We start from the raw sequence: 12192 nt of genomic DNA, 5'->3' as shown, positions 1-12192 counted from the left end.
AAATATAAGCCAGGCACCATTATTAATATAAATCATCCTTTTATTTTACTAATTATTACTAAGTCTTCTAAGAGGCACTTCTGTGGACAGAACACTACCATGAGTATTATACATTTTTGAATACTACTTTTGTTATACTGTCATATTGGCAAAAGAATTAAAATGAATAAAAGCAAAGTCCCCCTTTGATTCCACTTCAAATCATCTCAAAGATAGATTTCTTTAAAGAACAAAATGACTGCACAAGCAATTGGGAGACTAAAGCTTTTACTACATGAGATATTGTTTAACATTTTTTTTTGTATAAAAACATCTGCAACTACATGTGTGTCTATAATCTAAGGTTCTCAAGGCCTTTACAATTTAAGCTTCAACTGTCTTAACAATAAATGTATATATTTATTCCAAATTGAAAAATAAATGTATGAATTGAGTGACTGTGAGCAGCAGAGCCAGAATCTGTAATCCTACTCCCCCTTCTGCAGCTATTTCAAGGACCACATTCCCTATATTTGTGCCACAGAAGTAATACAAAATCCTTACTTGTAAAGGCAATTGTGTAGTGAGGAGCTGCACATAAATGACACCACCTGGCCCAGTCAGAATCTACCACAGATTTAAAAAAGAAAAAAAAAATGCAGAGAACATATCTCAGAATTACAAATAACTTTCCCACAAAAGTACTGGAAAATATCTTAAATTCAATCACTGATCAGTGCCCTGATTTTTTATTAATTTTCAGACTTGTCAACAAATTTGTCTGAAGGCCTCAATTTTATCCTATTCAAATGAGGATGAATGTTAATTAAGATGTGGAAAAGAGAGACAAATCCATTCTGCCAGTCTAAGCATMAAATTTTAACTCCAAAATAAGTAGTAATAATCTAAAATAAATAGTATGAAAACCAGGAAAAAAATCGCCCTTACTAATAAGTAGCACAGACGATTGCATAGTAAAGGTTGTATATAACCACTGAGATTGCTGAAGTAATTAGTGTCCTTAAACCCAAGCAGCCTGGCCTTTTACGTGCATATTAGAAAATACATACACGTACATATATAAATTATAGGTCAGTTCTCATATGATGCTGCCAAGTCTTTTGAGTCTTTATCCAAAATGTGACTTGCAGTCACATGTGTAAACATATCCTAGTTTGTCTGGCTGTAAGTGCAGTTTGGTGTTTTCACCATGTCACCTATAGCTAGGCTGAGACTTTAATGAAATATTTCATGGTTGCACTTCCAGTACTTGTACCATTTTTAATGTCCTGTTACCTATTTCTGCTCAAAGCAGTCTTGCACATCATGGTAATTAAGACTTTCTCAATCAATCACTGGCATATCACCTATATTAGTGACTTACTGATAAGATCCTTGTTATTATGCAAGTAGGAAATATTAGGGCCTTGATTCTCATAGACCAAAGCATCAAAACATTCATTTCTCTAGCTATTTGTCCCACCTCTCTGTCAGAGGTTACTGCCCCTCCTAAGATGGGCAACCCCAGCAAAGAAATACCTGTACCTCAGTCAGTCAGTACAATGTGTAGTTCAGTGTATGAACTCAAAGTGCACCTTCTCCAGCAGCTTAAACCTCACCAGGCAGTAGGCTAAATAATTGTCCATTGAAGGGTGACAGACAACAGGGACAGTAAGCACTGTATTTAGGTCCAGGAGTGGAGCTCTCTAAATTCAAAATATTTCTCATAAATTTTTATTTACAAATCACTCTGATGCAGACCACATTATGTGCAGCAGTACCCTGCTAATGCTAAAACAGCGRGTACTGCTTATGATCAGTCTCTGAAGTATAAGAATGAAAAACTTTAATTATGATGGTCATTCTTGGGACATCTAGCATGGCAACTTATACCTAATTCTGGCATCTCTTTTAGTGGAAAGGTTATCCTTTAGAAAACTTACAGGCTTTGAAATAGCTGAGCATTCTTTCCAAATATTTAAACAGTTCAAATGTTTGCTGCATTCCCTTCAAATGTTAAAAAAAAAAAATTGACACCCAAACAGCATTGAAACTAAGCAATACAACTTCCAGGAACATTTAACTACAACAGTCTACGCACAGCAGTAGCAGTGTAGGTAAACAGGATACATTTCTGAATTCTTCTGTTGTTTGAAATAAATACATCCATTAAAGTACCAGTTAGAGGCAGATTAATGAAATACAAGGTCCCTGCAAGAGCCATACATCTTTAGAGATTAAATTTCTTAGTCTAGTGTAACCAATCCCTTTTAAGTGAACAGGACCAGCAAAAAACACACAGCTGGTGTACCCATTTGGTGAACACTTGCAAAGATGAACATGAACATTACCAATGGATCAAATAATAAAWGTATCAATGAAATCTAATCAAAGCAATTTTCTCAGCCCTTTAGTAAAGAATCAAAACATCAATGTTAAAACTTGCAAAAAGAATAGTATGTAATACATTCATGGGATACCCTTATTCCATCCAAGACATACGAAAACAAGAAAAAAAATGAGAGAGAGATTCCAGAACTGAAATATTTGGTGAATAAAAACACAAGAATAAAGGTAAAAGTGGAGAGGAACTGAAAAGATGATGGGCTACTGTTTTCAAGGCTGTAAAAGAAAGCTCTAGAGCTTGCACCTATGTAGAATGTCAAGTATAAAAAAGAAACCTAACAGACCTTTTAGCCAAACCCACTATGAAATACATTTGAATTTTAAAAGTTAAAACATATCAAAATATTATTCATCGTATTATGCAAACATCTAAAATGCAAAATTTGGCTCTGCAAGTTGGGCAAGGCACTCGGCTTGACAGCCAGGTCTCTGGGTGTTGCTGATCCTGCCGGCTGGCAAACCATTTGCCCATGCAGGTGAGGCACCACATAGGACGACAGTAGCATTGCTGGCATTCTCCTTCATTTGGCTCTTGGCAGTTCTTGATGAGCTTGATATTTGCGTTAGTCTGCATGCACCCTATGCAAGGCTCCAGTTCCTGWAGGAGGAAAAAAATGTCAAAACTATGAACTTCACAGAATGGCTGATTTTATTACTTTTAAARGGCTCTTAGCAAATTATCTCCACACGSGCATAGCAAGAAACCTGAGTTGGGCAGAGCCTCCAGGCAGAACTGCCCCACCAAAAGATATCATAGATATCAAATATCATTTGATATCAAGATATCAAATGCTTCCAATCTCCAGAAACATGTTTTATAGGAATACAAACTAACGAATGAGAACAAAGTAACTCTTTAAACGGAGAAAATTCATAACTGCTGCATGAGACAGATTAAACAAGTGACTGAAAGCAAACTTTCCATCTCTCTCTGGAGGGCTCCATCTGCTTCCAGAACATAGCAGGTAGGGCAAGCTATGCAAGTAGCCATCTTTACCATTCAGACGTGTTCTTTTTTCACAAAACACACAATATATAGTAAAGAAAATAACAAAGCAAACACTTCTCAGTGCTTGTTACAGCAAGTTTTCTTCCTATCTTCCTTCTGTGTAAATAGGAGACATAAATAACAGGGAAAGTCTGGGCTCTACTGAAATCAGTGGGTGCTCCCCTTCAAAGACCAGAAATTTACATAATTTTCTTCAAAGGTATTCCAATAACTGGTATTTCCCCACAGTTAATTATATCACATGAACTTGCAGTTGCATATAGGGAAACCATTTTGCTAATAAATAAATAGTAATTCACATTTCCTGTGGCTTGTACAGCCAAAGCTCTCCATGAACTTTGTGTACAAAGTTCAAGACACAGCATACTGAACAGGCAAGGAGACCTGACAGCTCTGAGAAAGGAACCTAACTATCTGCTTTTATACTTWCAAAATGGAGATGCTCATACATCATTTAGCTCGTAAAGGTGTTTTAGGGGCATAAATGAAAAAAAGAAGCAAGATGCTTACTAGTATAGTTACAATAAAACTATGCTCATACCAACTGCACAGCTAGGTAAAGTGATGTTAAGGTTGACTTAAGATAGCACCAAGGTCACAGAAAGCAGCTCTGATCTGTGGTCTGTAGGTCCCATCTCCACTGTCTCTTCCTCTGTCAAGTGTCTGTTCAACCAAAYGGTCAGCTTCATTATGGAAGGAATCCAGATGAAAACTAGCCTTCTTTCTTTGCCTCTTTTCACTTGGATCATTCCTTCCAATCAGGTTCACTGCAGACAAACTCCTTTCAACACAGGGAAGATGAGAGTGCAAGAAGCAGGACTGCTTCTTTCAGAAGCTGTTTCAGCTTCTAGCTTGTGAAAACAGAGGCCTATCTTAGGCTTCAGGTAGGAAAAGCTCCAGTATTTAGAGGTTAACTAACTTTTTAAGCTTACTCRCGGATCTTCAGAATAGGGGAAGATCCCACGTTGTATTTTAAATCTCCACATCATAGTTTTGTTCTTATTTATCGCTATCAATCCAAAACTTAGTATTAAGTTTATACTTAAATATGTCACAAATTAAAAGCCTTTGTAAGAAAGCAGCTCTCTCAAACAGTATCTTTTTTTCCTTTTTAACCTGAACATCTCTTTTCACTGCTTATTGGTGCTGCAATCGGAATGCACAACCATGGTATGAACAAACATATCTGAACCAGCTATATTTTAGCTAGCTCATGTAACCATCAGTGAAGACAACACATAAGCTGCATGAGACTGCCTGTGATATGAAGTACTCACTCCATTAGCTGGAACATCTACAACAACTTCACTGGAAGGTAACTAGAGCTAGTTCAGTATATTGAACAGTGCTCTAGTCATGCTTCTGACTGYGGCACAAATACTGTAATGACCAAGTCTCTGAATATTACTGAAGGAAGTATTCCATGTCCTTATTTACAATTAAAGCAAGCCTCAATTAAGAATCRTTGATCTATTACAGGAAAAGATCCATCAAAAGCTAGCCTTCTAGAACAACAAGCTGTAATAGAGCAAACCGCCTAAAGCATAGTAACAACTACTGTGACTCTAGCTCCCCATAAACATTCTGGAAATGTAACTTTATCATTTCCAAATGTCTCAGGWAAAAGGGTTTATATAAATTATTATAAGAACTTTTTCCACTATGRTATCTCTCATTTCCCAAATATTTAATGTTTATAATATAGTTAGTTTSCTAGAAGGAACAGAAAAAGCAGCCAGCTCCACATTTATTACATGTTTACTGAAATGGAAGGTGAGCCATAAGCAAATACAGTTACTAGACCCAGTAATCAAAGGCTCATCTACACTGAAAAGCAGACTTATTACAGTCTTGCACCATAAATAAATAAATAAATAAAATAAGAAATCTCACCTGATTGCTTGGAGCAGGGTATGTCTGGTTGATTTCCACCAGAGATGTAAATGTTTCTAGAAATAAATCACTGAGGCTTTGATGGATCACCACATTAGCTGCATTGCTGATAGGAGCACGGAGCTTTTCACGGAGCTCCCCATACTCCGTGGAGTTCAACCTGAAGAAGAGATGGAACAAAACATTACCTTGGTTATCCATTCAAGTACTTTGTTCAGCAAATTGTAGTAGTTAACATCAGAATAGTGAATCCTCTGAAAACCTGTTGAGGTTGGTGCGTATTGGTCTGAATAAATCACAGCATTTTGTTTCCTTTTGCCTTCAGTGGTGGCTTTTGGTTAAGCAATAAAAAAATACACAGTTTATTATATTTTTCTCACAAGTGAACAAAAACATGAAATCCCACATTTATTCTAGTTTTAGCAGGCACATACGGAGACAGATGTTTAAAACTGGCTTCCACTTTAGCATGCTCAACTTAGAGCACTTCTCATCAATGTCTTCCCCACTCTGGAGCTGAGTACCAGGGTTCCAATAATTCGAATAAAGTCACATACACATATTTCAGAAAAATCAGAGCCAAAATATCTCACATGAGACTTCCTTACACTGACATCCCAAAATCATGATCTCTCTTTCAAAATACAGTCCTTTAACACTTATGAAAGGGGACAAACAGAGCTTTAAGAGTGGCATTCAGGGACAGGATGTAACTTAGACAATAAACCATGCTTTCTCCTGCCTTAACCCCAACCTGCAGGTATAAATGAATAAGTTCAGGCTTTATGTCCAGCGTGACTATCATAGTTTCAAACTGCCAACAGGACATACTAGAGATAAGTTAAAACATCATACGAAAATAAATTTAAACTAATTACTTTAAAAGCCTAAACAAAAGAAATACAAGTAAATAATCAAGCATAAACTGTAAAATACTGCATATTTTCTGTCTGCCTTGTTTCTGCCTATTTATTTATATTATRTCTAAATTTTAGTTTATAAGCTCCTGAGGACAGAGACTAGTTATTACATCATACGTGGCATGTCACCTATGTATATAAATATCAGAAGAATATCAATCAGTATCAAGTTTCTGTACTTTCATGATCCAGTTTTTATGTGTAATTGTAAGTTTTACAAAGGCTACAAAGAGATCCCAGATGCGACCTACAATTTGATCTGAGGCAGTTTTCATACTGTGTCACTTCTGCTACAGTAAATGTCTCTTAAGTAAGGCCTACAGACTACCTGTGGCACATGAGGCCTGGTACAGACCCTGTAATGAGACATTTCTGTTGTTACTGAACATTTCTGCACAGTTCTGAATTGCAGATTCAGGATTCCCCAGCAAAATGTTTCCACTCATTAAACTGCTTTCAYGAAGGAGCCCTGGGAACACTGCCCTGAAATTCCTCATTCCTCCTACCATCAGCTCAGTTCCCCAAGGAACAGATYCAGTACAACGCAATACTCGCTTAGTTTCAGCTCCAGGTGCTCTCCATTGCTTTAAGYGCTACAGAATAATATTGATGTTTGCTAGTAGATATTACCTCTGCAAATAACAAAGACCTTTGTATCTTGAGGAAGAACTCACACTGAACACAGAGGGGAAAGTGTCCTGTCTTCACATTTTTCCTTCATTTCCTGATTCTGAAAAGATACAATGATCCAGTGCTCTTAGAAAGGGAATTTTGTCCTACTGCACTTTTCTTAAATCCTGTATCATTTTAGTAGAGATYTACTACTTCTGACAAGTTTTATTACAAGAACTTTTAAACACTCTCCTTCGTACTGTTTTGTTTAACCACGAAAAGAAAATTCTAGTTTTATTACTCTGGCACTAAAGCACTCACAGAAGAAAACCATTAGTTGTTGAATAATTATTTGGTCACCACTTCCACAATTCTATATAAGTCTCTTCTCTTACTATTCTGTCATGCTTACCTTAACTCTCATTCTGAGCTCTGTTTACCAGAATCTAACACAATCATCTCAATGGCTTCCTCACACTTGCCAGACTTTTAGGTGAATAGAGTGGTCCTGGCAATCTGCTTACCTTTAACTACCACTAAATACATGCTGTTGTTATCTGTTAAGAGAAGTTAATTCTTACATGAACTGTTGCTTTTCCCTCAAACCCTGTAATACTCCTTTAGTCTAATCTCCAAATTGTGACCACTTTAAGTGCAGAAAAAGCTGAGCAGATACTGCTCAGCTGCTGATACAGAAAAACTCAAATTGTTAGGAATTACTAGCTTAAAGTAGACCTGACTGTATTTACTATTCTGTGTCAATTTTTTTCTATTAAAACAATATTTTTGTAATACCAACAACCCACTGTATGACATACGTTTTCAGAGCAAACATGCTCAAATGCCTTTTCAGACTTCGTTTCAGGAGCGTGAGTACAGCTTTGTGTACTCCTTTTAATGACACAAGAACACGAAGATATTAGCATCGTTCTAACCAAGAGTGTTTGTTGCAAGTTTCTGCTGAACTTGCATTCTTGTCAAGCTACACAGACTGCTAAAACAAACAACCAACAGCATGCGCCCTTGGTAAACAAGCACTAACAATTCACAGCATGTTTTCCATGATTTACAATTACTAGAACACGTAAATCAAAAGTGAACCTAAATTACTTCCTTGCTTCACTTGAAGTGCAGATTTAAGCTTGCAGTAAGTCAGTGAGAACTCTTACAAGCAGAGAATAAATTATGAGTCTAAAGCAGGAGGAGGGAAAAAGAAGTCATGGATGAGCAATAGTCAGTTTTACATAAATCACTAGTTCTTTTCTCCCAAAATTTGGAAGACCAAAGATTTTTCCATTTCTTTCCTGTTCTCCATCTTTCAYCCACGTTACCTCCTCCTGCCTCTATCACAATGCCTAGAAACCCAGAAGGCAAAATYCTGGAAGACTTCTGCCAAGAAGCACTCCATTAACATCCGTAAATAGTATACATATGATGATGTAGCATATTTTGTTTTACCGAATATCAAATGCCTTCACATAGGGATTAATACTGGCAACGCGGATGGTGAGGAACTGCACAGGCATATTTGAGTCTGGTGAGAGTTCGTGCTGTCTGGAGTCTGTAACCGTTAAATGAACGTCCTGCTGCTGGGCAACGTGTAAACAGTAGGTGGTCACTTTAATCACCCAAGTGTCTGTAACAATCACCCGCGCTCCTGGGGCTCCAGTAGCAAATTTATCAATTCTCCTGAATTCCATGTTGATAGAAGAAGCTACTGCCCTCCAACCTGACTGTGGGAGGGCATGAACAGCAAGCGTCCGAGCTAATGGATGATTATTCCAACCTTTCCGTGACCAGTAATATGCCAGGGCACTGGTGACTGCTGGGAGGAGAACGGCAAAAAAGAAGAATGTTTTCCATCCTTTTGGAGCCAGGTAAAAAAGACAAAGATGTTTTTCCGGTGCAGCAAAGCACATACCAAGGTAATATCCTGCAAGGAAGAAGATTTACTTTCAGAAACCAAGTACACGCATAAACGCGTATCCCTCAATCTTGCAGTTAACCTTACCAGTGAGCTCACCTAACAAATCTGTTTTATTTTTGGGCAGTAACTCACATTCCAAGCCTTCTGGCCTAAGCAATTTAACGCAAGTACTAACCTGTCAGATGTCACTTATTTCTACCAGATGTATATCGCTAAAGGGAGCTGATGAGAACTTACTGGTTAAATAAAATGTTACGGCTTCATGAGGACACGCACTCCCGTGCAGTCAACTACTTTCAAAGCTTCAAAAGCGCCCCAAGATTTCTAACGCGACACACGCCGCTCGCAGCCACATCTGCGGGGAGGGGAGAGGAGGTCCCCGCGCCACAGCCTCGCCGCCGGGCCTCACCGAGGGGCAGCAGGGAGTGCGCCAGCAGCGTGCCGGTGCTGCGCCGCAGGTGGTACTGCACGAAGGCCGCGTCCTCGCTGCCCAGCCAGGCGGCCAGCAGGCTCTGCACCGTCAGCCCCGCCGAGCGGACCTCGTCGGGCGGGAAGACGAAGCACACGGCGAACACCACGTAGGCCAGCGTGAAGGTCACGGCCGAGCTCTCCATGCTGCGCTGCGCTCCGCCGCCACCGGACCCGGCCCGCCGCCGCCGCCGCGCGGCTCCCTGGGAGCGGTAGTTCCCGCTCCGTGAGGGGGGGAGCCCGGCCCTGCCGCCAACGGCCGTTACGGGCCGCGCCGCGCATGCGCCGCCGCCGCGCGGCTCCGTGAGGGGGGGGAGCCCGGCCCTGCCGCCAACGGCCGTTACGGGCCGCGCCGCGCATGCGCCGCCGCCGCGCGGCTCCGTGAGGGGGAGCCCGGCCCTGCCGCCAACGGCTGTTACGGGCCGCGCCGCCCATGCGCCGCCCATGCGCCGCCGCCGCCGCCGCGCAAGGGCGTCTGCTCGGGGAGGGGAAGCGCCCCTCAGGGTGCGTCTCGGAGGCCTGGCAAAAGCAGCGAATTCCGGTTCCGAGCTTAAAAAAAGCTCTGTGGTTTGGGGTAATATCCGTCTGAAGTAGGCAAGTGGCTGTTCGCCCCCCCCCCCCCCGAGGCCCTGGAAAAACCTTCTTCTGGGGTTTCCTGGTGTTTTTATGTAATATTTTCCTTAGAGAAGTATCAGGAAGGAGACTTAAGACCTTAAAGGGTTGTAAAGTGATTAGAGAGATTTTAACATATGTTTGCATGCTCCCAAACACAGTAAAGGTGTAGGCCAGATTGTGGTCTCTGGTTACTAACGAAATACAAATATTATTAACTACAAGCATCATTGTTTCTTTTAGAAAACAACCCCCAGCACCAGCTAGTCACGCTCTATAACGAGTAACCATGCACTGTAACGTTTTCCTATTCCAGAAAAAGGAGGAAATTGCATAATTGCAGAAGGATGGCAGAGAAAACATCATGCAATATTATAATCTACTACTCGTAGCAACCTGGGTGAATAGGAAATGCAGCCCATCTCATTGTGAAATCTTACGCCAGTAGATGGTTGATGTGGTGTTGGTAGAGATCAGATTTCATGGTGGTTTAGTGATTCTTGTATAAGATTGTTGAGTCAATAAAACTACTTGGATTGCATGCGTTGCATTTCACTACAAAACACTTCATTGTTACCAGCTTTATTAATTTCAACAACCATTTCATTGTTACTGCCTAATGACTCAACTCAAAAGAACTATTTTAATTTCTGGAATGGAACATGACATTTAATAATTAATAATAAAATATTGTGAGATGGCAAATTTTCTTTATGTGGTGTTATTCACAAGACTGCAATGCTGTGGATACATTTGGGGCTACAGGAGACTAATAGTTTTCTGTTGGGAGGGGGAAAGCAGCAAAATGCTCTTAACAGCTACATAGGACAGTTGTGCAAAAGTCCTGAGGGCAATGGAAGTTCATGTGGATTTGTTTATCAATACGGATCTCTGAACAGAACCAAAATTTAAATGTGGACCTTACTCTTCTAAAAATTTTCTGTTTCTAACCTAATCCAAATTCATCTCCATATAGGTAGGATTCACTTTCTAGAGTCCTCTTTGAGCCCAACTCACTGCAGGACTGAGTCTTGGGACACTCTAGTTTTACCAAGGTTGGTCATTTTTTCACAAGGTCTGGTCCACAGTCCCAAGCCCCAGATTTCTTTGCAGCAAACATCTATGAGGGTGATACTGGAGTTGTCCTCCAAAGTWTTTGCCCTGTTTTAATATGCACCTTTAGCATTTTGTCCCTGTCTTTTTACATCCCTCTTTTCAGTGGCCAAATCCCCCGTGCCCTGTTTGTTTAGTTTTCTGAATTTTTCCCCTATGAAAAATCCCCTAAATCCCTTACTTTGGGATTTAGAGACACAATTCTCCATCCTCAAAAGATTATTTACATGAGTACCCAGCAGTCTGATCTTAGATTATCGGTAAAACCACAAAGACCTTACACAGTTCTTTCCTGAATAACACTTTACAGTTCAGTAACTTGGAATTCAGTGCTTGACTGCAGAATGTTATTATCACAGCACTTCGCAAATGCCAAAGGCTGCGAGCAGCCTCCTTGCTCGCAGACTTACACACGTCCCAATATACACGAAGGCCGTGTGACGGACGACTGCAAGGTCAGCATCCATCAGAGCCCTCACAGCCCGCTGCCGCGCTGGGATTTACAAAAGGCAGCAAAACACCACTTCTCTTGTGCTAACTGGGGAGATTTTATTGCAACGAAGGACTTTTCCAAAGGCAGATGTTGGTTCTTTCGGTTGTAATAACGGACTGAACACGGGGTTTTTCCTCCAGTGTTTCAGCCGCTGCCCACCTCAGAGGAGCGCCATGATGGAAGCCTTCGAACTACCCTTCCCGGCATGCCCCACCGACGCCCCACCCCTCCGCGAGAACACCCTTCCGCGGGGCTTATTGGCGAGGGGGTGGCGGCTGGTCCCGCCCCCTTCCAGGGCGCTTTCCCGATTGGCGAGGCTGTTCTGAATGCTCCTTCCTCATTGGCGAGCTGGGGCCGCCGTTGAAATTTGAAATCCTGTGGTGGGGTCTGAGGCGGTGGCTGCRGCGGTGGGGACTGCGAGCCCGCGCATCGCCTCAGCCGAGCGCACGGCGGGGGCTCGGTACCCGGAGGACGCCGGCAGGTGCGGGGACGTTGGGCAGCTGGAGGAGGAGCAGCACCATCGTGGCGAGAGAGGCTTGGGGAGCAGTGGGCCGCCCCGCTGAGTTGGGGAGCGGGAGGGACGGGGGCGCACTCGGGATCTCGGAGGCGCCTCCAGGCGTTTCAGGATGCGGTGGAGGTGTGGGGGGTTTTGTTAAGGGAGATTAGTGTCGCCTCTGTGAGCGGGGAGTTGGTGGTGTGGGGCTGGGGACCTGCCTCTGTGAGCGTGGGCGGGGGGGTTGGTGATGTGGGGCTGGGGACC

General features: G+C 41.8%; 2 protein-coding genes across 3 annotated transcripts in view; one reads left to right on the top strand and one right to left on the bottom strand.

Annotated features, from left to right (window-relative positions):
- Positions 1 to 1999: 1999 nt before the first annotated feature.
- Positions 2000 to 9485, bottom strand: TMEM129 (transmembrane protein 129, E3 ubiquitin ligase). Its single transcript, XM_085309675.1, has 4 exons — positions 9156 to 9485; positions 8278 to 8752; positions 5288 to 5447; positions 2000 to 2983 (listed from the first exon to the last, which is right to left on the bottom strand). The coding sequence occupies exons 1-4, from the start codon at positions 9358 to 9360 to the stop codon at positions 2735 to 2737; spliced, it is 1089 nt and encodes a 362-aa protein (XP_085165801.1). The 5' UTR covers positions 9361 to 9485; the 3' UTR covers positions 2000 to 2734.
- A 2300-nt stretch (positions 9486 to 11785) lies between these two features.
- The window catches only part of TACC3 (transforming acidic coiled-coil containing protein 3), a 20331-nt gene continuing 19924 nt past the window's right edge, over positions 11786 to 12192 (top strand). For both annotated transcript variants that reach the window (XM_085309674.1, XM_085309673.1), the window contains exon 1: positions 11786 to 11913. The gene's annotated coding sequence lies outside the window, so the exon portion shown is untranslated. The remainder of the gene's footprint in view (positions 11914 to 12192) is intronic.

This window comes from Rhea americana, unplaced genomic scaffold (assembly GCF_003343005.1).
Source record: "Rhea americana isolate MKP2758 unplaced genomic scaffold, rheAme1 scaffold_30, whole genome shotgun sequence".
In the NCBI taxonomy this organism is placed as follows: Eukaryota; Metazoa; Chordata; class Aves; order Rheiformes; family Rheidae; genus Rhea; species Rhea americana.
The sequence above is the reverse complement of the archived record's forward strand: the minus strand, read 5'-3'. Positions and strand labels throughout refer to the sequence as shown.